The sequence below is a fragment of the Carassius gibelio genome, chromosome A10, assembly GCF_023724105.1.
Source record: "Carassius gibelio isolate Cgi1373 ecotype wild population from Czech Republic chromosome A10, carGib1.2-hapl.c, whole genome shotgun sequence".
NCBI lineage: Eukaryota > Metazoa > Chordata > Actinopteri > Cypriniformes > Cyprinidae > Carassius > Carassius gibelio.
This window is the reverse complement of record NC_068380.1, coordinates 14,285,816-14,312,117: the sequence shown is the minus strand read 5'-3', so window position 1 is coordinate 14,312,117 and position 26,302 is coordinate 14,285,816. Positions and strand designations below refer to the sequence as shown.

Here is a 26,302-nt window from a genome sequence, read left to right as displayed (position 1 = left end):
GCCACCTTTCATGTACAAAAACAAAGCATGTCCTGTTGATTTCCAATGCAAATTGTAGTTGTGGACAGTAAGTGATATTAACAGTAGGTTTATAAAAGCAAAGCTCTACCAAGTCTGCCCCCAGGCGTCTTTTCTGCGGCGTCACATATCATGGTCAAATATGAGTCCATGTTTTCTCTAGGTAGTTTGCAACTTGCATTTTGTATGAATGGTGTGTCTGAATAATGAAACTTCATTGTAAGAGTAACAGCACACCGCTGCAAGGCTTTGAAGGTGTGAGTGCATGTGTGAATTTATACATCTCTAATGGAGCTTAATGGATTGTGTTCAGATCTCTACCGCTTTAATGGGGTGAGATGTCTGAGAGGTATTTGTCCATATTTTCCTCTCTTCAGTTGAAGCTTCCCCACTGACCTACAGCAGAGACAGAGACCAGTGGTCTGTCAAATCTGAAAATTATATTAAAGAAATGAAAATATGTGAGGCTCAGGGCATCTTCAATCTTTGTGAGCTTGTTTGCCTTTTTATTTAAAGTGGCTTAAATTTTAATATCATCAATATTTACAAATAAGCTTCAGCAAATGCAGAGCTGTAGCCTATTTCTCCATGGCAACACAATGAACAGAGAAATGTTGTGCTTCCCAGTCATCATACAAAGCCCATGACAAGACAATTACATCAGGCAAAGTTGATTTTTCATCACACTGAGAGAATGAGCCACTTCATTACTGTCACCTCAGAAATCTGATTGGCCTTGTTGGCCTTTGAATGAGTAATCAACTTATATTTGCATAGTGGAAGATAAAGCAGAACAAAGGGAGGGAGAAAGAACACAAAAGACGGAACTTTGCATTCACAAACAATTTCATATTGTACAGTAGTAACCACTGTAATCAATTTAGTTTGGGAAAAATGACTTGCCTCACCAATATAAGCCTAAATATAGTATATACAGTATTGTTCAAAATAATAGCAGTACAATGTGACTAACCAGAATAATCAAGGTTTTTCGTATATTTTTTATTGCTACGTGGCAAACAAGTTACCAGAAGGTTCAGTAGATTCTCAGAAAACAAATGAGACCCAGCATTCATGATATGCACGCTCTTAAGGCTGTTGTAATTGCTGTGCAATTAGTTGAATTAGTTGAAAGGGGTGTGTTCAAAAAAATAGCAGTGTGGTATTCAATCACTGAGGTCATCAATTTGGTGAAGAAACAGGTGTGAATCAGGTGGCCCCTATTTAAGGATGAAGCCAACACTTGTTGAACATGCATTTGAAAGCTGAGGAAAATGGGTCGTTCAAGACATTGTTCAGAAGAACAGCGCACTTTGATTAAAAAGTTGATTAGAGATGGGAAAACCTATAAAGAGGTGCAAAAAATGATAGGCTGTTCAGCTAAAATGATCTCCAATGCCTTAAAATGGAGAGCAAAACCAGAGAGACGTGGAAGAAAACGGAAGACAACCATCAAAATGGATAGAAGAATAACCAGAATGGCAAAGGCTCAGCCAATGATCACCTCCAGGATGATCAAAGACAGTCTGGAGTTACCTGTAAGTACTGTGACAGTTAGAAGACGTCTGTGTGAAGCTAATCTATTTTCAAGAATCCCCCGCAAAGTCCCTCTGTTAAAAAAAAGGCATGTGCAGAAGAGGTTACAATTTGCCAAAGAACACATCAACTGGCCTAAAGAGAAATGGAGGAACATTTTGTGGACTGATGAGAGTAAAATTGTTCTTTTTGGGTCCAAGGGCCACAGGCAGTTTGTGAGACGACCCCCAAACTCTGAATTCAAGCCACAGTACACAGTGAAGACAGTGAAGCATGGAGGTGCAAGCATCATGATATGGGCATGTTTCTCCTACTATGGTGTTGGGCCTATTTATCGCATACCAGGGATCATGGATCAGTTTGCATATGTTAAAATACTTGAAGAGGTCATGTTGCCCTATGCTGAAGAGGACATGCCCTTGAAATGGTTGTTTCAACAAGACAATGACCCAAAACACACTAGTAAACGGGCAAAGTCTTGGTTCCAAACCAACAAAATTAATGTTATGGAGTGGCCAGCCCAATCTCCAGACCTTAATCCAATTGAGAACTTGTGGGGTGATATCAAAAATGCTGTTTCTGAAGCAAAACCAAGAAATGTGAATGAATTGTGGAATGTTGTTAAAGAATCATGGAGTGGAATAACAGCTGAGAGGTGCCACAAGTTGGTTGACTCCATGCCACACAGATGTCAAGCAGTTTTAAAAAACTGTGGTCATACAACTAAATATTAGTTTAGTGATTCACAGGATTGCTAAATCCCAGAAAAAAAAAAAATGTTTGTACAAAATAGTTTTGAGTTTGTACAGTCAAAGGTAGACACTGCTATTTTTTTGAACACACCCCTTTCAACTAATTGCCCAATTGCACTGCCTTAAGAGCGTGCATATCATGAATGCTGGGTCTTGTTTGTTTTCTGAGAATCTACTGAACCTACTGGTAACTTGTTTGCCACGTAGCAATAAAAAATATACTAAAAACCTTGATTATTCTGGTTAGTCACATTGTACTGCTATTATTTTGAGCAATACTGTATGTCACAGGCACAAGCTAATCATTGCAGTGTTAGGAGTGTTTCGTGGGACATACACACATCATTTAGGGATGTGCTCATTTCCTTACTTAATATGGACACATTAAAAATAATTGTGACGCATTTATTTTTTCACTTCTTGACCTAATATATTTTCCCCTCTGCACACACAGCAGGTACAGTGAAACTGAATGGCTCAAGAAATTAGTAAGGATGTGTGGATTTATCGTAAAATACTGATACTGTAATGATTGTTTTAAAGGGATGGTTAACTAGAAATTTAACAAGAGATTTAACGAATGTATCATTACAATAAAAAAAAAAAAGTTATGAAGAGAAAATTAAGTGTTACATACAACATACTGTACAAATGCATGCATACTGTACATACAGTTTAAGGCCTGTCATCAATTTGTAATATATTAACTTAATTTCTAGTTTATTAATTGCTAGTTGGTGCTATGTTGTGTAACCTAATAATTGCATTATGCTGACTTAAAAAAAAAGTGTACATCAACCAGTGTAAAGGAAAACAAGAAGAAAAAAAAAACAAAGAAAGAGAAGCATCTAGGAGTTACAGCAACAAGAATGAAATGGCATAGCACATTATTGAGAGAAGCATCGGTGCTAAGCTGCTTATTGATAAAAGCACTAATCTGCCTGGCAGAAGGTAAAGTAGGCTGGAAGGAGTAGTGATAAAATATTTGAGCTAAAGGCAATGCCATCAGGGAGCTGAGCCTCTACATAGCTTTCCCTAAAGGAGCTTCTCATTTTTTATTAAGTGCGACTCTGACCATCGGTGGCTCAAAGAGCGCGTTTCTGTCACCGGTGAAATGAGACAGAGGCACAGAATACAACTGCCTTTGCCTTTCATCTTCTCAGGCAAACAGCTAGAGATATAGAGAATTTAACTTTCTATAGTCCTGTCACAGTTATTACAAAATCACCTGATTGATCTGATCTCATCTCATTTGATTGTGATTATCAAGCACTTTAAATTCCAATCTCATATTACCATCCACAGTATAAGGCAATGAAGAAATTCCCTGAAATGTGTTTATACTGTACATCAATATATCACTATAATATAATATCCAGGTTGGCTGAGTTTCAAAAAGCAACACTGTTAATGGAAAGTGAACTAATGATTGCTATTATTTGTATGACAATTATTCATAATTGTGTCAGCCCAGCCTATCTACATTCATCCTTATCACAGCTTTCTCTTCTCATATCATAAGCAAGAAATGTAATATGATGAAATCAGAGATGCTCTGCCTCTGGCGCAATAAAAAAAAATAAATGACATTGCTTCATAAACACCCATGTAGAAGAATGCTTCCAAGACAACACCCGCATAAATCAAGCTCCTTGTGGTTGTGTGCAGAAATATATCTAGGAGGAAATGAATCTGACTGTGAACACTTGCATGTTACCATTATTATTATCATTATTGTCATCCTTGTCTTTGACGACACTATCATTAGTTGCACATCTGTGTGCTTCTGTGTTGCGCTGCGCTTCACTGTCGAACAACTCAACAACATCAGCCATCTCCTTCGGTGACAGAAAAACTGTGTCCTGACAGTGGAGCACCTCCTGGGTAGGGTCTCTAATCCCTCTTAACAGGTAATCATTGGGATGTTAGATCGAAATCGCCAAACAGCGCACGACCAAACCAGAGGCATGAAGATTTACTCAAACCTTTCCACTACTACAATCCTCAAGTTTCTGGGAGAGTTTGTGTTCTTTTGAGATGAACGGAGAGGGAGTGACAGACAGAGAGAGATTATCCATTTCTACTCTGCCATTTCTGCAGGGCCAATCCCAGCATGCTTGTCAAGATCATGAGAATCGATTAGTCCAGACTCAAAATGTCATGTCGGCCTCATTTATTTGAAGTAGAGATCCAACAGAGTGGTGATATCTAGTGAATCATTTTGGCAGAAGAACTGGCTTGAACATCCTAAAATTGGTTGGTGGCCAAAATGTGGTTTGACTACAAAATGGCTAAGAAAGAACTGGAAACCGTCATAGACCGTCTTATCACTACTGGACAAGATTACACTTTTGGAATATGTCTGCCCAGTGCACTAAATCCCTGAGCACTTGTCCAGGTCAATCGATTCTGAAGTGTCAGCCAAGACCAGTCAGTCCGTAAGTGCCAGCACAGACTTGTTAGTCCCAGAGAGACCCTCCAGCAAGACTCCAAGAGCAAACAAGAATGCATATCTGACCCTTCCTGTTGTCTTCACGACATCTGCCATGTTGACACAAACATACCAGCGTAGGTGCAATGGAATTTCTTCTTTTTGTGGTAATTTCATTCAGTATGAGCGATCTCTGTGGAATATAATTGCAAAGCATTTCTTGATAATTGCTTAGTTGTTTGCTCCTGCAGGCTAGAAGGGGAGAGGGTGCCACGTACTTTTGAATTCCTGTAAGTGCAGCAGTTGTCTTCACGCTGAGCATGAGCCTGTGAGGCCTTCGCACCTGACAGTAGATTGCTCCACCGAGAGGGAGCTGAGTGCCGGCAGTATTGTGCTCTAATGAGGAGCAGTCTGAGAGTATTATGGGCTGTATTCACTGAGGGGAGATCTGAGAGGGTGGGCGTCAGGTTTGAGGTTTACGGCTGCATTCTGCTTTGGATATTAGCCAGAGCTGGGTTGAGCAGATGCTCAAAATGTGGGATTCTGGGAAGGGCTTTGAGGCAGCCTCCATAAAGGCAACACTGGTTCACATATAGAATAGTTGAGTAGATGAACCATACAAAGAGCAGGGGGCTCTAAAGTTACTGAATATTTACTATTTAAGCTTCTCTTGGTGCAGAGTCTAATTTATGGACATATTGGATTTGTTATATAGGGTGCATAATTTAGAAAAGTGAAAAAAATAGAGAGAGAAAAGGAAGAATGGTCTGTAGAAACATTTTTGATGGTAGATCCTCTTATCTTAAAGCTTCACTTGCCAGAGAATATAAGGCATCTGTGGTAGATATGAAGATAGTGAGATGGAGTGGAGATAAGGCTTGGAGCTATTTATCTGCTACAATGCTTTTCTAGTCTGCACTTCACTGTTTTAACTTAGTTTTGCCATGCCGTGGATGGTCAACACAGTCTGACAGAGTAAGGGTCATCTGAATCTTATCAATTGTATATAGAGTTATGAGAAATGTTATACAACATTATCTATAGTGTTTGACTATATCATGATAGTTATTTGTCCTGGAAAATAGGCTTGCCGTGATAGACAGTGCTAACTGTTATACCTGTGTTGAGCCTCGACAACAGTTGTCACTTGCCCAGCATGGCACCGACCCCCAACCCCACCATCGTTTAGATTTTTGATAGTAATTAAAATCATTTAGTTCAGTAAAAGAACAGATATAACAATTAAGAACGAAACCTTTGCCAAATGAGACATTTCAAACAACTCACAATATATACCATCACCTTCCCAGGCAAAATATTAGTGTTTTATGAGTACTCTTCAAACACACTGGAATTTGCAAGGTTAGGAGATGTGTTTCACTATTAAAGCCCACCCCAAAATCCAACCTGAATCCCTGCCTCCCAATCCTCCACCCTCCAGTAAGAGATGAAGGGCAGCCCATGGTGAAGAGTGGGTAAAACAAAGCATTATCTCTGTCAAACAAGGCATTTTAATTGGATGGGTTTAATTTAAGCAGAGATTTACAGCTTCACAAAATCTCATCACACCCATTTCAACATAACTGGGAATGTCTCTCCCCTGATCTCCACCTGTGTGCTATGTCTCTCATTCAAGGCTGTTCTGGAGAGAGATGAACACATCATAAAAAAGGTGTTAGATCTTTGCCATGACCACCTAATTATCAGCACTGTTCTTGATGAGCCCATGCAGTCACCTCGGTAACTGTCTCACAGTCTAACACATTTGGAAGTTTTAGGGAGAGTTTTGGGAAGATCCATGAACTGTGAAAGCACAAACACAAAGCAGAGCAACATATTTAAACAAATCTCTCCTCACAAAGTCAGGCCATACCACTGTGAATTGAACATTGAGGGTTTTTTTTTCTTCTCACACCTCAGGAGAAGTATTTCTGAACAAACAAACTCCTCTTAATGAGTTTTTTACGGACCAGGAAGGAAAGCAGTGAAGCCAGTCATCACGCTCAATCCTCACTGGCAATAAACTGCAAACAAGGCCACTGTGTTTACACTCATCAGAGCTTAAACTGGGAAAGCTTGAGCCAAGGATGTCACACGCACCTGAGCACATTGCCATGCACCCTGAGTAATCAGTGAGCATATTACCATTCGTTCTGTCATGCTCTACTCTCCACATCTGTCACTCAGTTTGGCTGAGATTTTAATTTTTTATTTTGGTCAATCTGTTAAGCCTGATGTGGGTTTGGGATGGGATGGAGGGGGTTCCCTAACGAGTTTACATCTGCCAAGAGATGTCACATGAGTCAACATCTGTCCCTTGATTAAATGCCGATCAGTCAACTTTCACAGAAACAAATATCCATTAACGTAACGCATGTCATCAAGTAAGAATCTTATCAGTTAGGAAACAGGAAACTCAGCCCGCATTCACACAAACGGATTACATGAGTGCATGCAGAAGCCTGGAAGTACACACATAAAAAACACACACACCAATGCAGTACGCTCTCCATAGCTGGAGTCTATTGTCACTTCCATGCCATATGCTGTCCATCATGATGTGGGAGCTGCCGTGGGTAACTGTTCTCCCCAGTCAGTGAGTCTGCAAGGCCTGCACTCAACCTGACTGTCATCTAGCATCTGCTGGCTTTATCAAACACCAGTCTGGTACTGACGGAGTCAGGACCCATGTGCCCTTGCTTTCTGTCTCAAACCTCTGCCCAGTAAACTTCACTACAACTCTCCCTGGAGATTACAATCAATTTGAAATTGCTTATGTTTACCCTTAATCCACACAGAAATCATAGCACCAGTTGCTTTACCTTTCCCTCCTTGGATTCCATCTGAAATTAGCATGTTGAATTGGCATCTAAATGGGTCAAGACTGAATTGAGATCTGAGCTAAAGAAAACTACTTTGGACTTATTCAATAGAAACAGATTATACAGGTCTACAGGTCTCTCTCACTGAGTAGATCGGATTTCATGAGAAATGTAAGAATTTTTTTTCAAATATGCACATTTTGCACTCTACCTAAACCACAAAAATACAATAAAAACATTTCATGACTGGACATTTTTCTGATCACAAAGTAAAAGTGAAGTGTATTTTTAGACAGTGAACTGGTGGCCAGAGAATACATAAAAGGGTACATGATGCAATACAAGAGCCATTTCTGACATCTTTCATACAGACAGATTCTTGTATGGCAAAATTGTCTTTTCATGTCATATACTGTACTGTAAATTAACCCTCAACAAATGAAATGCAGAGAATAATATTTAGCATATAGTGAAATATTCATATATCAACACTCACTACATTAGCAAAAGTACCTATCTGAGCAAAATTGAAATGACCCATATCAGGAATTGCAAGCAAAACCTATTTTTCTACCACAGCACTGCACATACAAAATCAGAAAAGAAAGATTGGTACCGTTTTTGTGCTGTACTTTGGTTGAGTGGTCTTGTAGCTGTAATCCGAGTATTGGTCTGAGCCGGTGGAGTTGTCATCACCACCTGTTCCCACAAAGGTGTTGGCAGCAGGGAGCTCCTGGACAGCCTGATGCTTTTGGGATGCAGATGGGGATTGGGCCTGGAGCTGAATGGAAGGCAATGGGGAATTGGAACGGTAGTGCCTGCCAAGGTCAGGGCTTCCAGGCGGATATGTCAGAGGCAAATGGATCCTGGGGCTGTCGTTGACCCCATCAAGGTTAAATTTCAGACTCTTTTGAAGACTGCTTTCCTCATCCTCTCCAAGAGGTTTAGGTGATTTTGGGGGCTTACCTCTTTTACCCTTTCTCCCCTTGCCACTTTTTGGCCCTTGCTTGGGGGCATACAAATCTTTGGTCTCCTTCTTGCCAGCCTGATAACCACTCTTAGCTTCTCTTTGAAGGCGATGCCTGATGAAGACTACTACAACAATCACAGTGACCACACCTGCCACTCCAGCTAAACTGCCATATACAATGTTGCTTCTTTGGGCAGCCAAACCATAATCTGGGTCTCCTGCAATGTCCATGTCTAGTGGTGTGTACAAGCTATGCCCTACAAGTGCCTCCACATGACTTACGTTGGCAATGGTTTCATTTACGTAAATGTGTACCAAGGCAATGGCGTGGCGGGAAGGTTTGCCCCTATCGCTCACTTTTACCACCAGACGATGCAGACCACTATGTTTTCGAGTTAGTTCCTTGGTTAAAATGATCTCACCATTAGATGGTGAGATATAAAAAAGGTCATGTGGATTTCCCCCACCAATGCTGTAAACTAACTCTGCATTGGAACCGGAATCAATGTCCTCAGCTTCGACCACTTCCACAACACTGTCTGGAGCAGCCATAGGAGACAGACGTATGAAGGATGAATTAGATGGTTTGGTGACAACAGGGGCATTATCATTCTCATCAAGGACATTGATGGTCACTCCAACGTAGGATGACCTTGGTGGATCCCCTCCATCTACAGCTTTCAAGCGGAAAGTGTAACTGCTCTCCTTCTCTCTGTCAAATGAGATACTGGACAGAATAGTGCCAGTCCCATTCTGGATCACAAATTTACCCACATCCGGTTCCACAGAAAGCTGCACTTGAGCATTCTCAACCTCGTCCATGTCCTGTACTGTTACCATGCCAACAGGGCTAAGGGGTGGCATGTTCTCCAAGACTGAGAAGCTGTATCCACTCAGCATGAATTTGGGATCATTGTCATTCCGATCAAGTACTTTGATTACAACTGTGGCGGTACCCCTGTGACTGGGAACCCCTTTATCTGCTGCAGTAACACGGAATTCATAGCGCTCCTTGTGCTCACGATCAAGAGGGCTCCGAGCACGTACTTCACCTGAGTTAGGGTCAATCTCAAAAAGTCCCCTTGTTGAAGAGTCCGCAATAATACTGTAGACCAGCTCTGCATTAGTGCCGCTGTCTGCATCTGAGGCGACTACATCTACCACCTTTTCTCCTGGCTGGTTCTCCTCAGCAAACTTCACTTCAAACAGAGTTGGTGAGAAAATAGGGGAATTGTCATTTGTGTCAGTCACTTGGACTTTTAGCGAGTTGGTACTGGACAGAGCTGGGTTGCCTGAATCCACTGCCACTATCTCCACCCGGTAGTCCCTAACCCTTTCATAGTCCAGAGGTGTTGTCGTCTGCAGAAAATACTTTCTCTTGTTGTCAACTGATGAATCACTGGCTGGCCGAAGCTGGAAAGGAACATCACCAGCAACCACACATGTCACCACAGCATTCTCTCCCTCGTCCTTGTCTGAAACCTGGACCAATGCCACTGCAGTGCCTACAGGCATATCCTCTGAAATGTTTGCTACTCCATCACTATGGGTGACAAGACCAATGCCTCGGATTTCCACTGCTGGTGCGTTGTCATTTTGGTCAGTCACATCAATAGAAACATATGTTTTAGAACTTTTGGGTGAGGGGCCTTTGTCTCGTGCAACAACATAAAAATTCAAATTGTTGATTTCCTCACGATCCAACAGGCCTTTGACATATATGATGCCTGATGAGCGGTCTATCCTGAGAAGTTTTGGCACAGGATCAATGGCCTGATGTAATGTGTATTCAATCTCACCATTAGGACCCAAGTCTGAATCATTAGCCTTCACCTGCAATAGAAAATATAGTAATTGAAACTTTGAAACACTGAAATAAATGTAAATTTAAAATGGATTTTACGTATACTCAAGACGGTGTACAAAAACACTGTAGGACAAGACAGCAAAAAAAACAAAAAACATTCATTAACATTCACTGGGCATTAAATATTGGGTTTTTAAACAGTGAATATATTTATAACACAAAACTGAGAACAGGGTCAAAGCGCTGCATAACATAATTTCTGGGGCACAGGCTATCTATAAAGAGTGGGGTTTACAGACTACACAGATCATCTCAATAATTTATTCTTTCAAATTCAACTTTAATAGTTATAATGATTTACTTATTTAACCAAATGAGCATGTATCTCATTTAACCAATTTAATGTGTATTTTTTAACTTATTTATTCTTTAACTAGATGAACGTGTATGTGATGATCAAACTGGATTATTCTAATAATTAAGGAAAATGAATCTGGTAAGTCAGGCCCTGCTCCACTGATGTAAGGCATCAAAGTAAAGAACAGACAGCTGGGAGGTTGGAAAAGCAGCACTCATTAAATTTTCACACTCCAACATGACGCAACAGGCAATTTATCTAGCTTTGTTCGGATATAAAAGTTGACTTAGCATGTTTGCGATTTTACCTGTAACACAGAGTGTCCAACTGGGCTGTTCTCTGCGACCTCTGCTTCATAGGAGGATTTTTCAAATTGGGGTGCATTGTCATTGGCATCAGCAATGACGACCCTCAGCAAGGCACTGCTGTAGCGAGGTGGACTGCCTCCATCCACAGCTTTGATGGTGAGATCGTAGGAGTCTTTCCGTTCTCGATCAAGGCTTCCCAACACAATGAGTTGAGGCAACTTTTCACCTCTGTCCTCTGCAACTTGCAGACCAAAGAGTGCTACAGCTTCTGGTCCTGCTGTTAAGGTGTAGTCAGCTACTCCATTTCTCACTGTATCTTTGTCAGTGGCCAGTGGAATTGAGAAGAGCGCCCCCACGTGGGTGTTCTCTGGGACTGAGAGGGTTAGCACAGGTGAGGGGAACTGTGGTGTGTTATCATTGATATCCTGCACTTCGATCCTTCCCTCTATTAGTCGTGGACTCTGATTCTGAATAAGGTCTGTGACGGATACCTCAAACTCCAGAAAGCAGGGCCTGCCTTTATTACGACAATCCTTCAGTGTCTCTCTGTCTATGGGAATCTCAGTTGTGAAGATGTCTCCAGTTTTGCCATCCACCCGCAGATAGGGAGCGCCCACCTCCAGTTTGTACAGGTGTCCAGTGTCTGGTAGGCCCTGGTCAGCCGCCAGACTGCCAATCAGTGTGCTTGGAGGTTGTTCCTCATGCACGCGGTATAGAATGCCACCCACGGCAACACTCAGCAAGTCCAGTGACAGTCCCCACAGGAGAAACAACACCACTGGGAGATCCATGGGCCCTTGGAGAGGTAACACCTCAGTCTGCAAAACAGTGTGAAAAACATGTTAAATCATAAACAAGTGTGTCATGTGGTACTCTTTTGAACAAAACAAAGAAAAACACATTTCCTATTTTCTTTTAATTGACTTTACCAGTAAGGGACTAACTGAGGGGGAAACAGAAGGCACACACCACACACTGTTTTGTGTACACATTGTGAGCACTAAATCCAAGGCTAAGAGTGGTAAAAGCTCCCGGAAAATGCCTCTTCCCCCGACACCACTAAAAGCCTCCTCTCTCATTATCTTACATTATTTATCATCCTCATTTTTGAGCGGACGATTACTTGTATGCGAAGAAAGACAATAAAGACCTACTGTACAAATGTCTTTCATAAAGGTGTTTGAAACCATGGTAATGTTTTCACCTTCAACCAATGATTTAGTAGCTTCATTGCTACAAAAATACTTTATTTCTGAAATCTGGAAGGTACATTATCCCTATTAATACCACACAGTAAAATGTTAATTTTTAAGCCTTTTTTAAGATGCTTTTGAAAATTAATGATTTAGAACACGCAATAAGACACTTCTTAATGGGCTCTTTAATAAGAAGGTATGGGTTACTGTTAGGCTCGAAACAACAGCTCAGCAAGCTTTGTACTATTTACAAGATAAATTAAACCATCTTACATGCAGTTTATAATGCACTTTCCTCAACATATGCTTTATCCAATGCATATTCACAGCCAGTGATGGGGCTATTATTTTGGAAGACTTCCCTTTAATGAAGGTTACCCTCATTTGATTGGCCCATAACGTAAAATAGGCAGTTTCTCAATGCAAAGTGCTGAGGAGACAAAACGTACTAAGAAGACTGCTAACACAGCAGAGGAACCATTCAGCATCACAGAATGGAAGCTGAAAGATTCCCCTCAGTGAAACACTGGTATGCACTCCCAGATCACAAAGCACCTGAAGGCCAGCCCTTATCTCAAAGTACAGATTTACTCAAGACAGATTTGAAATATCTGTCCTATCAAGGCTCAGAAGTTTCAGGCTAATTTACACACTGTAATGCTCATGTTTGATTTTCAACCTGCTAGGCCTCCTCGTTAATTACTATCCTCTATTTTAGCATCTGCTTTGATCAGTATTCCTCTGGATCGAGGTTTCTCTCCTTTTTGAGCACCATATAGTTTTAAATTGTAATTATTTTCTGAGTGAGATGATGCTGCGCCTTTAAAAGACAGTAGACAGTTTATTGTGCTGGGCCACATAATGCTACAGTCCTTGAAGACTGTATGTTTATATGCAAAACATCCATGTAACATCTAGAATGGGGAATGAGTCAAACCAGAATCAATACAAGCTTTGCAAGTGGCCATGATACAAAGGAAAGTAAATAAGTGTTATACAAAATAGCTAAACACAAGAATGCATAGAAATCCAATAAGAAATACAATTCCTTCGTATCTGTTAAGATTTGGAGTGCAGCGTATTGATGCACTAATTGCCCAGGTATTGATGTGTCCTCTTTCTGCATTTGTAGGGCAGCCTCCTGTCGATTTAGCTGTGCTGATAGTGTATAGGGTAAAAACTTGCTTAGGGGCTGTGGCATAAAGCACAGACTCTGAAGGCCCAGGCAATAACTTGCACTCATGGCAGTGGGGAGGTGGTAATGTAGTGAGCAACCACACAAGTATCCAGTGAGACTGGAACACTGCTACGGATGTGAAAATACTTCTAACTGTGATGATATGTTGGCCCATGCATTATGTCTTAGTGAATGAAATGCAATTTTGTGATGTTTTGGTGCAATATGTTTTTTTTTTTTTTTCAGAATTGATCAATCATAAGGGCTTTACGTTTGCTGCTCCAAGTAACTGACTAGTGCATGTAATGATTTGTGCCAAGAAAAAAAAAAGAATCCTGGCAATAAACCTGCCTGCAACTGAGGAACCTTCAAGCCAGTTCTACTGTATAACCACTCAATTCAAACTGAATAGAAATTCACTGACGCTGCAGTGCCCTACAAAGACAAAAGCACAATAACTACACATTTGGTCAAAAGTGGGTTATGACCGAAATTGGGTCTCTTAGTCTCTGATCTGTCATCTGACAGACATGTCAAGCTGAACTATCCTCAGATTCTGAGAAAACTGAGTATAAAAATCAATCAAAAAACTATGAAGCTCTTTTTCCTCAGTTCCAGCATTGACATGTTTATTGCGTTTTGCCTTTGTTGGGGCGGTTCACAGGGTAGTGAAAACATTTTGCTGAAGAAATGTGCAAGGGGGAGGTTCATTTGAGTGCTTTTCCATGCCATATTTGACAGGCTGTAGAAGCCATTTTCATTTTTTTTACTCCCTCAGCAGCCACAATAAATTGACAAGAGATTCATATATGGATCTAGCAAATCATAATAATAATATAAAAAAATGTTAAACACGGAAGCATCCTTTACATAAGAGACTCTTCAACACCACAAGAGCATAAGCACTTCATCTCATCCTGATAAGAGTCTACAAACACTCAAAAAACTATTTAAGTGCTGTTGATTTAAGCTGTTCAGAGTGCCTCATGTTCAAAAGGTTATTATATTGGCTTTGAACTCAAATGTAAGCGCTGAAAAATATGTTGATGAAAACATAAACTATAGGGTCTGTTTGAGACACATCAGTTGGTAACACGCTGTGGAGAGGTAAAGAGCAGAACATATGTTCACTATGTATTATTTCATTCCCTGAATGCTGGTAAGCACCTAGACAATCTAAACGAACCAGCCACATTCAGCCAGTATCAGTCTCACACAGTGCTGAGAATATTCAGAGGTCTGTTGAAAATCCAACACAAGCACTTTCAGACTGAACCCTCAGCTGTACATTTCAAGCCTTGCTTACACTGCACAAGATGCCTGCAACAATTTCAGAGATGAACATGAAGGAGAGCAACCCTTAAACAAGTTCTGAAGACATTTTTGCTCTTCTCTTGAGACTGATAGTTCATGCAGACATTTTATTTTCCCTGAAGTATTGTGACCTTTTATATTTCTGCAGTGCTGTAAATCAGCTGTTATCGCATTCATTCAGGTTCAACAGGTTTAGCATTTCAGCTCAGTCCAATTAAATCAGTTACCCATATTATTAGCCATACCTTTCCCTATGGACAAACGCTGGATCATTTTACAGGCAAATGAATTCAGTAATGGCTGTTTAAGACCATGCGCTATTTTTATCCTTTGCATAAGCTCATTAGAAAATGCTATCATTAGGAATGCTATCATAAGTGCATTATTAGTTTGCTTTTTTGTTTTTGATAGCTATATGAATGTATGTACCAATTATGATAATACTTATTATTATCATCAACTCACAGGGGGGTTGATTGGGATTTTATTTATTTATTTATTTATTGCAATCCCCAATTTGTAGACGCACGCCATACTTTCCTTTGAGCTCAGACGGGGTTGTGGGTGGAGATGGCGGATGGGGGAATCCTGCAATCAGTCTTACAGAGATTTGACCAAACATTGATCCTGCTGTTGACCCTGCCAGCCCAGGTGGGCGCTCCACTGCGATTTCCTTTTTTATCTGCAGCCCTGTGGAATAAAATCCAACCCAGGTCGGCTCGATGGCGAGTTACTAACGATAATAATGTTACAACATAACATGCAGTTGCGCACGGCAAACAGCACATTCAACTGGTCGTTCGTCAACTATCTTCACCGCAGCTGGATCCGTACGATTGATATTCGGTACCTTAAAATGCGCACCAAAAGATCCGCAAAACGTTTACAGCACTAATAAATAAGAATCGTGAATTCGCGTCGCATTAAATATTAGGCTAGTGGCGAGGCGACAAACAAGTGGTTAATTGCATGTAAACCTAAACAGCCCGATTGATTCTGCGGCACATAAACCCCGTCTAAATGCGGTCAGAATCTCGAAATAATAGGGCTGCCACATATCATTGACATCTATAGATGATCTTCAAAAATCAATATACTTTCTGCAGTGGCATACCGCCGTATCGAAATTTTTAATATTACCTATCGACATAACGAGCATTCCCCTTAGCTTTATTAATTTTCCAGAGGCGTCAATAAAGTTCATTGCCTACCTCCGTCGATCACTTTTTCCTGCCGAGACCGAGGCTTCTTGTCTGAGGATCAACTACAGCTGATGTTTCCTTCGTGGTTACACGGAGTCCTAAACACCTGCTTTAAAGGATCCAGATATCAAGAAAACATATCATCCTTTCGTTGGAAACCGATCCATAAGTGAACGCGTTATTTTCCCACGCCATTCCCTCGACTCCGCGTCAGTTCGACAACGCCGACACTCATTTAAGTCTTAATGGATTAGAAATTACGGCTGATGATGGGTGTTGAAATGTCTTTTATGTTGTTTCTCAACGCAGGAACAGTTCTAATACGAGCAACCTCCCCCGTTTCAGTCCATAAATCCTCAAATAGTCATTTTAGGAGAGTACAGGTTCTCACAAATTTGGACTGCACCTCGTTATACGTTACGGAATGATAGCGTAATAATAATGTACAAATGTGACAGTACATGGCAGAACGTATGGAATCGGGTTTCTCCCCTTCTCTTTCCTCAGAAGTAGACTATCAGCGCAGTTTTGGCTCAGGGATCTTCTCCGCACAGGGTTAATCCTGCATTTCTATGCATGCGAGAGAGTGAGTGGAGAGATTTCTCAGCACCGCGCGCTGTCCCCTCTCCAGAAGCGCGCACAGGCGGACGCGCAGACAGACAGGAGGTGGGGCTCTTGTGAGCCACAGGCTGTTTGATGAGAAAAGCACAATTAGGTTAGGAAAATAATTGTTAATAGTCTAATATATATGGCCCATATCATTTTAAATGCGTTTCATTGCTTTCCTATTAGTAAGACAGATTCGTGAACAAATCGGGTCAGACCTCTTCAATTAATTGTTTAAACTTGTTCACACAACCATGAATTTGACTGAATCGGTTCACGAGTCATTGAACTTTCTTGTGTCCAAAACAACACCGCCGATTTCGGACCGATAAATGTGGTCTGATAGTAACACCCTTCGGACTGAATTTAGGATTTGATTGATGGACCTTAAATCGAATTTCTTAAATAGCCAACAATCAGAATGTTTATAGGCTACACAAACGAGAATTTCCTGCAAGTTGCTATTTTATTGACCAGAGTTGGGTATAGGAACTGGATTGGTAGACAAAAAAACTAACAGTAAAATGCCTATAAATAAAATGTGATCAAAAACAGGGACCAACGTGATGGCCTTATTAAAAAATAATCGCTTTTGAATTGGTTTTGGAAACTGTTCTGGGGAAAACGGTCGTTTAAGGTGAGTCGACTCGCACCCATAACCATTTCGTTCAGGAAATGTCTTTATCTTTTTTATTATTATTTTTATTATTAGTATTTTAATTAAAGTTGTTAGTTTTAAAGAGTTGGCTTCAAATTCTTTAAGCATCAGACCCTTCCAAGGGTTAACCACGGAGCTCTGCTGGCTGTGCCATTGCTCATTACTTTCTCGTGCATGGATCATAATACTGAGCAATTGGATCATGAAACGTGATGATTATTGATCGAGTTGGAATCGCATCCAATGAACAGATACAGTTTGATGCATTCAACATTTAAGAGCTGGGCGCTCTTTGCTCTTTTGGCGCCACCCACAGGCGTTTGAATGTACACTGCAAAGCGTGTTCACGTTTGCTCTAATCTACCCCATAAATCCACTCCCCCATCGCCCACGCGCGCGCGCGCACGCACACACGCACCGCCAGAACCGCTGTTGTTGTTCTTATGCTGAAGAAAGGATGCTAGATTGTGTAACAGTTGTTGTGAAGAGAAGACTAGACTTCATCCCTGAACTTGCTGTTTAGAAATGAGCCCATATAGGAATGAATGGAGATGTGTGATTAAGCTTTGAATGAAGAAGACACTCAACAGCAGCAAAAACAACAGAAATGAAACATCTGTTGCATCTATCTACGCCATGTGTGTTTATTTCTTTTTTAAATTAGGGCAGGTGTGGGCTCATGCCATAATGACATAAATGAAATCATAACTTAAAACATAAAAACACTGCCTTGTGTCACAGTTACGTTTACATGAAACCAAATGCAACAGTTTTAAGTAATCCAATTGATGGCTTAATTCTGATTGAAAATCCTTTAAAAACCTCAATCAATTTGACTGAGCTCCATCTGAATGCAGTTTTGATCGAATTGGAAGCTGTGGTGTAGACATTAAATATTTTGATCAATACAAAATAAGCTTGTACAGGGGCGTGATTACAGTTTTGGAGACACTAACAAACAGTCCCTGGAGGGTCCCCTTTGTAGAAATCATGTTCTGCAGAGGCCCCCCTGACTGCGGGGCCCCACTCAGTTACGTTGATTGCGTGGTGCTTCCTAAACACGCTACTGAGCATGTAAATGCTTGAATCTTCTTAATCGAATTCAAAAACACCTTTGTGCATGTTTACATACATTTTACGTCTTACAAATGTGCCTGTTTTCTTCCGAATTGGTCAGTGGAGGAGACCGAATATTTATTAAACATTTGTGAAAAAAAGCTCTTCTGACATACATCAGCTTTTAGATGTGTCATAAAAGCAAATATGGCAGTTGCACTAATAGTAGCTCCGGTGACGTCATTGTGGTGACTTCTGAATGTGACAAACTGCATTTTTAAGTGAATATGTGAACTGGAATGTAAAGTTTATATTATGTAATTGAAAAATGACTGAATCTGTCAATCAAGAATTTGCTGTCTATGCTACTGGATGACTTCTGAATTTAGCGCAGAAGTTTGTAAACAAGTATGAACTACATTTAGTGTGCTTTTGGAATTGTAGCTTGATAGCCCCTGGTCCCCATCCACTTTCATTGTACAGAAATCATTCCACTAAACATCTCTATTTGTGTTTAGGAGGTTTGGAACAACATGAGGGTGAGTAAATGATGACAGAATTTTTAATTTAGGCAAAACTATCCCTTTAAGTACCTTACAAACCGTCTGCCAAGGCCTTTATTGATTGCTGTGAGACCAGTGGAGCAGAAAGTAGAACCTGCTATGCTTAATTCAGTGTTCACATTGCAAAACGGAGGATTCAACTCAATATTTTTAGCCCTGTATGTATTCAATATGGTGCATGTTTTCTACACTGGGTGTAACAGCATGCCACCTGATGCTGTCTGTTAAAATCATGCAGCTCCCACCAGCCGAGAGGAGGTCTGTATAAAAGAAAGACAGCAGGCACTTTGTCCTTCAGAAAGAGTCCAACAGACGTTTTGTGATTTTTGGGGGGTTGGAAACTACACGTTTAATTTTTTCCAATATGCTACGTTGGAGTTATAAAAGCTCAGAGAGAAAAAAACATTTAAAGCAGGATTCTGTATAGATAAAACTGTACCAATCCACCGCACATTGTTACCAAAATCACATGACCTAAGTGCTAAAAATGGTTCATCATCTTTTTATATAGTCATCTTTTATGAAAGATCAATACAATCTTGTTAAGCCTAATTATCACAGACACAGCAAAGCTTTGACAAGCCACATATCCCTGCTCTCTGTGCAAACATCAAATCCGATCTGTGGTGAACAGCGGTGGCAGAACCCAGGAGCTTCCAGAGCGGATAACTGCAGCAGACCCCTGAGCCCGGCCCTCAGGGAGAGGTAGGACTTCTTCTTTTCTGCCAGGCGCTCTGAAGGCAGCCTCTTTCAAAGAGTTCCAGTGTGTGAGAGTTCCAGAGTGTTTCTGTCTCTCATTAGCAGCAAACAAACAGCTGTCGGGTTACCTCTCCTGGGCTCTCATTAAGCACTGCCATTCATTCATGAGCCTGGCGCCAGCCAATCAAAGCGAAGCTTCTACCCACGCTGTGCCCGCCTACATGCAACAGGGAGAAGGTCAGAGGTCAGGTTTTTTTCACTGTATCTTTGTGTCTCACAAGTAGGGCTGTACAATTAATTGAAATATAATCAAATTTGTGATATGACTTAGTGCAGTTATTTAAGGCTGTGATTTAATTGAATATATGCACTGTGTTTTTCAGAGTCAAACATGGCATTGTGTTCTTATACGTGAGCAGCTCATTATATGAGGTGTCTGCAAGTGTCTCACAGCAGCTCGGATTGCTGGAAATGCTGTTCAAATCAAACTCTCGTCTCTGCAACTGCTCTTAGTTTTTTTGTCACTTTAATGTGCATTTGGCTACTATCTTCCCATATGTGTAATAAGAAGCATAAAAAAAGAACTTTTAAAGGGGTCAAATGATGCTATTTAAATTTTCCTTTCTCTTTGGAGTTTAACAAGCTCTTAGCGCATGAAGAAGATCTGTAAAGTTGCAAAGACTAGTTTCAAATTATTGATATTCTTTATAAAAGTAAAAGGGGGGTTGAAATGCTCGTTTTTACTCAATATCTTGTTAATCTTGAGTACCTATAGAGTAGTACTGCATCCTTCATAACTCCAAAAAGTCTTTATTTTTATTATATTTATAAGAGAAAGATAGTCTGTACCGATTTTTCCCAGAAAAACACGAGCGTCTAGAGGCGTGACGTGTGGGCGGAGCTAAAGAATCATGAGCGTGAGTAGGCTTTTGCGTTGAGAGTGTTTGGAAGCTGTGACACAGATCCAGAGGCTGAAATTTAACAAGAGCATATTTTTTATTTTATTTTTTTTTTAAGCTGTACATGTGGAAAGTGCAGTTTGATGACAACATCGCATGTTGTTTACTTGATATGCTTACGCGCTGATAGCTAAGTTAACAACACAGAGATATCTGAAGCAGTTTTACTCACCGCATGTGGTTCCAACACACCATCGTGACCCTTTTTCGTTGGGACTGCATTATCCTTAAGAAATAAACAATGAGCAAATCCGGCGTCAAACTGGGCCTTGTTTGTAAAACAAGCATCTTCGAAATGCAGGGAACAAACAAAAACACTTGCACAACTCCGTTGATGCTCTGTAAAAATAAACTCCATCCACTGGTCCCTTAATGCTGTTTCTCTTTTGGTAATCTGTGCAGGGTTGTCTTGCCCTGGTAACCAAAAACACACTCCTTTTGCTCTGATCAGGGAATGCCTGTGCTCAGCCTCTCAGTGCTCTGCTCTACGGGCGCGTGCATGCTCTTCCGGCAGAAGTGCCTTAGGACCCATATAAGGAAATTCCACTCCATCTAACGTCACACAGAGCCATACTCGAAAAAAACTTTCCGAAACTTGTGACAAACCGGAAGAGGTTTTTTTGGAACAAAAATACTCCTTCAAACGTACAACTTAATTTTTGAAACTTTGTCCATGTTTAGCATGGGAATCCAACTCTTTAACAGTTTAAAAAACTCAGTATGCATGAAATAGCATTTCACCCCCCTTTAAGACTCGTCCACACCCCCCTAAAACGGCTCGTTCTAACACGCCCCACATCTTTACGTCACTATGTGGGAAGATTTGCATAGCGCCGCCCAGATGTTCATGCCAAGAAAAAAGGTGTATTTTTATTCTCATTGTAGTACTGTTGTTGCTGCTGCCGCCATGTCTAATATACAATGCGCGTTTCACTGTGAAATCGAAACTTCTTTGTTTGACATTCCAAAAGAGGACAATATCCGCTTTGTCACGCCTGGAGCTGATCCGTGCTGGTCGCTGAGGGAATACATACATTTTGCACTGTGGATCGCCGGATCGGCTTTCACTGTGGACGAAGCGGAGTCCAGCCCGTGGACGTCACATGTGGTTGACGCTCCTTCGTAGAATCTGCTGGCCGCGCCATTGTCAAGCTGCCCCGCCTCTATCACCTCTTTAAAGCACCCCTTTGTGTTTTTACATCAAAATAAAAGTTGGTTTAATATGTAAAAATTAAGAAACTAAGACAGACGCAAATGTAAGCATTGTAACTATATAGTTGTTATGTACAATAAAAAAAAAATAAATAAATAAAAAAAAAAATATATATATATATATATATATATATATATATATATATATATATAATTATTATCATATATTATTATATAGCCATATTTATATACAATATAATAACAATTTGGCCAAATTGTACCACCCTAAAAATAGACAAACACATTTTAAATTGCAAAAAAATTGCAGTTATTGTACAGAATTCTGTTAAATACTCCAGAAGTAACTTATCTCACAAAATAAATTCTACATTCAGGTTTTGCATAGCCTGAAACCTGTTCTAATGAAAGGTGAGATACTTTAAAATCACCCGTGTTTTTTGATTGTGTAATAGCAGTGACTCATTTTTCACACAGTTTGTGATAATGACATCCCACCACTGTCAATCATTCAGAAATATTCAAAGGTATAAAACTGCATTATGGGATAGCAAACTCAGAGGGGGGTGCCGAGGAGTTCCTTTGGTTAGTGCTCTATTTCACAAGTAAAGCAGTTTGATTATTCTCCTCTTTAGAGCATGAGATGCTTTTGACATTTCCTCACAGTCATTTCACACATTGTTCTTCTACAGCTGAAACTCCCTCTTTTCCCTCTTTTTCTCGCTTCGACTATATGCGATGATGATTTTAGTAATGAATGGAAAAGCATAATGTGTGTGGCCATTTTTTGCTTCTACAAACTGACATTTACACATTAAAACAACTCTGCTTCAGAGAAATTCATGTGAACTAATGCTTTAGCCCTGAGGCTGATTCATGTGACAAGACTGCAGGGGGACAATTAAGTGGGCTTAGGAATACAACCAGGCAGGAACCTATTTTACACGTTTCAGGGTCAACAGTATTATGACAGCATAAAGCCAGTGCATGAAGAACAAGATATTCCCATCCAAGGAACCTGCTTAAATTGCTCCTTTCAAATGAAGAGTTGCTCCTTTCAAATGAAGAGTTGGATCCAACCTTGAACACGGTCCAGGAGAGTAATGTTAAGAGAAGGCCAAACACTTTTTGCTAGTAGCGCTGCCTGAATCACTGAATGTAAGTGCACATTGGTATTCAGATGGTTTGTTGACCTTATATAAAAGCTATATTTTGGTTGATCCACCACTTTCAGCTCTGCCGGCCCCTAAAAAGCATCACTTAATGTCCCATTCACACTGACAGAGATATTATTGTAGGAAGCCATCAGGTTGCTACACTGTTGCTCGCTACTTTCTACTGATGAAAGCACTAATGTTATTGGTGGGCTACGTAACTAGCAGAGTTGTGAAAACTTGACATGTGAAAAAAATTGTAATAATACAAAAATTATTATCTAACACAAATCTATCCATCCACCCATGTCTGTCTCTATCTAAATAGGATGTTTGCTGGTAAAAATAAGCTTTCATTCTATTTTACACAGAAGCTGTTTTTTTTTTCTTCTCAAAATTCTTTCTTGGGCCAAAAGGGTTGGTATATTAATTGCAGTAGTGCATAATTAATCATATCATGAACAAGATGAGCAATTATCAATGCATGAATCAAATTCAATGCTGACAATTTCTAACATAGTTTCCATGCATAATTATATCGCACTATGTGAGCACACAACACAAATCATATAGAACAATGAAATCCCTCACCATTGACGGATCACAGGAGCTCCGTTGTTTTCATCTTACTAGTAGCTGCTGCATTGACTTGCTGTTCATTTGCATGACGTTAAACTTTTATCACCTTTGTGACATAGCTGGACACGCCCACAACTGACGCTGTCACTCGTGCTGCCAGAAATCCCCAACTCTCATTGAAAATGATTGACTTTTAGTTGCTTCTTCTCTGCAAATCACTGTCAGCATGAAGGCCCTTTCACTGACTGCAGATGCTGTGCTATAATAATAAATAATAAACACTCTGCAGAACACATACACTCTGTAATGTTTTATTAGACTTCTACAGAACACGTAGTGAGTTGTCATGACTGCCAAACATCTGATCTTCACCTGAAAGCTTTGAATAAAACAGAGCAGGCATAATGATTGGAAACTCAGCGAGTTTGCTCTTCAAGCCGACTGACTTTATGAAAGGAAGCTTCAGATAACAATTCCTACAGTTCATACAATACCATTTAATAATCTATCATCCGAAGCCTTGAAAGTATAGAGATCATGTAATCGTTCCACATACAGTACTGACAGCCATGCAAAAACACTATAAACTTATTAACTTTTTTTTTTATTCATTTCAGCATTATACTGACTACATAAGCAGCTCCCTTCTAAGGCATCATTCTAACTGAAATGAAACCTCACAAGTGACTAATTTAGGCAGCAACAGTGAACCACTCAACTAAAAAAAAAAACACAATTGATTTAAATTCACACAGCATGAGAGGAACTACATTAATTAGCATAAATATGCATAAAAACAGGACGTTTTTGAGCGTCAGAAGCGGTTGTGGAATGCGGTTGTCACTCCAAAAATCAGGTTTTTAAAACTATTTAAACTTTCCAGTATTGAAAGAAATATAAATTCTTTGTAATCAACTTTGTTTCTTTGTTCGTTTCAATTTATTCTAGGATTACTTTCTCCGTGAAGGATACATACCATGTTCCCTTTCTATTTGGGCAAAAGATGGTGTCTTAGGAGCCAGCATAATTAAGTTTAAGTTGAATAAATTACACTTTGGAACAGTCTTAATGTCGAAAGTGTGTGTGTGATGCTTTAAAATGCATAAAATACAGAAGCAGCTCAATAGGTTTTGGAACAGAGCTGATGTCTTGGCTACCTCAGTGGAGGACTAATTTTCCTCCAACTCAAATTGCTGAAGCAATGCTTGAAAAAAAAATGTAAATGAATAAATAGTAATGATGATTATAAGCCTTTAGCTTTGTTAAATGCAAAGACAAGGATTAATGTGCGTGGCTTTCGTCCAAAGGAACATTAACCAACACAATGTAAAACTGCACTTTTCTCGCTTGGAGAACAAGCTAAAATAATTATTTTTCATTAGAGTGCTTCAGACAATGTTGCTTGGAAAAGAAACGGCCCTGGTAGCATTATGTTTCTACAGTTAGTTAGCATTGTTAGCAAACAAGTATTGGTGTTACCTGTCTCTCCTTTGCTTGGTGGCTCATCTCTTATCATAATGACTGCATGTGATGGACTTTCCTCATGCTAGACACAATCATGTCCCCTTTTTTAATTCATTCTTCAGTCTTAAAATATAGGTTACAAAAGGAGCTTATTGCACAAAGTTCATAGAACCACCAAAGTTAGGTTCTCAGAAGTTATTTTTTGTTAATCTGAAGAGCTTTTAATTCTTTTTAATTCGAACTATTAACTAGTTGCTTATTAGCCCGCATATTACTAGCATGTTGGCTTTTTATTAGTGCTTATAAAGCACACATTAATGCCTTATTCTGCATATTCAAGATCCCTCAATCCAACCTAATACCAAACCTTAACAACTACCCTACTAACTATATAATAAGTGGCAAAGTTAGTGAATAGTGAATATGTGTTTCCTATTCTGAAGTGTTATCTAAAAAAATAAATAAACTAATTTTAGTTGATAATTGTAATGGTACAAATATATAATGTGTCCTTAATTATACATGACAAGCATCATAAATTGCATTGTCCTGAGTTAAACTGAGTGAGTTTAAACATTAAACTGAGTGAGTCCTGGCCCACGAACAGGAGGCATAATCTCCTCAACTCTATATTGTTGAGATCTAACCACCACTTTCCTGTGATCTACCCCTGTGAGACACAGAAATTCCAAAAGCAAACACTAAAACCATATGTGGCCTTTCGAATGGGCTTGAAGACTCCATAATGCCTCACTCTCTCTAATGAGAGGTCTCTTAACGCGATCCCCCGCAGGTCTCTTTCAGCTCACACTGACCAGCCACTGCACAAACAGGTCTAAATGAAGTCCTTCATCAAAGGTCTGTCACACCTCAATGCTCTGAGGCAGCATACGCCCCCCACAGACTGCGGCAGAGGTGGATGGCATGGAGGCCTTTTATCGTATTATAGTGTTCAATATGGTATAATAACCGCCATATATCACAGAGTAATTATAACTGGCTTCTATGTCCACTGTAAATCACTGGGCTACAATCTGTAATGGGAACGATTAGAAATTTCACAGTAACAATGGTGTACTGGAGATGAATGATTATGTATCTATTCTTGTAGTGAAAATACCAGGAGAGAAATTGTTGGAAAAAAACATGCATTATTGTTTTTTGTCACAATGGCATCTTGAGAACAGAGGAGCTCATTTGCATCGGAAGTGCCGCTGATTGCAACTAAACTGTTTTATAGTTTATTTTTTTTACGTCCAAATAATCGGATTGAATGTTGGAAGCGTACCACAAATATGTTAGGATAAATCAAATAATGTATTTTTTATTGTGTCATGCTTTTAGATGTATTCCTGACAAATACAGTGAGTTGTTGTGGATTGTTACCAGGGCATTGCTACATGGTTGCAATTTGATGTATTGTTAATGATGTTTATACCACAAATAGTGAAATTTAATGCTTATGTGCAATTGTAAAACCTCAATTTATGAAAAGATACAGTG

At 39.9% G+C, this 26,302-nt stretch overlaps 1 protein-coding gene across 1 annotated transcript in view; it reads right to left on the bottom strand.

Moving 5' to 3' along the window:
* Positions 1–16,518, bottom strand: part of LOC128021281 (protocadherin-1-like) — a 77,853-nt gene extending 61,335 nt beyond the window's left edge. The window contains exons 1-3 of the mRNA XM_052608385.1: positions 15,901–16,518; positions 11,002–11,820; positions 8,176–10,362 (exon numbers count right to left, since the gene is read on the bottom strand). Coding sequence (XP_052464345.1) covers positions 8,176–10,362; positions 11,002–11,793 — 2,979 coding nt within the window. The 5' untranslated portion in view covers positions 11,794–11,820; positions 15,901–16,518. The remainder of the gene's footprint in view (positions 1–8,175; positions 10,363–11,001; positions 11,821–15,900) is intronic.
* Positions 16,519–26,302: the final 9,784 nt, after the last annotated feature.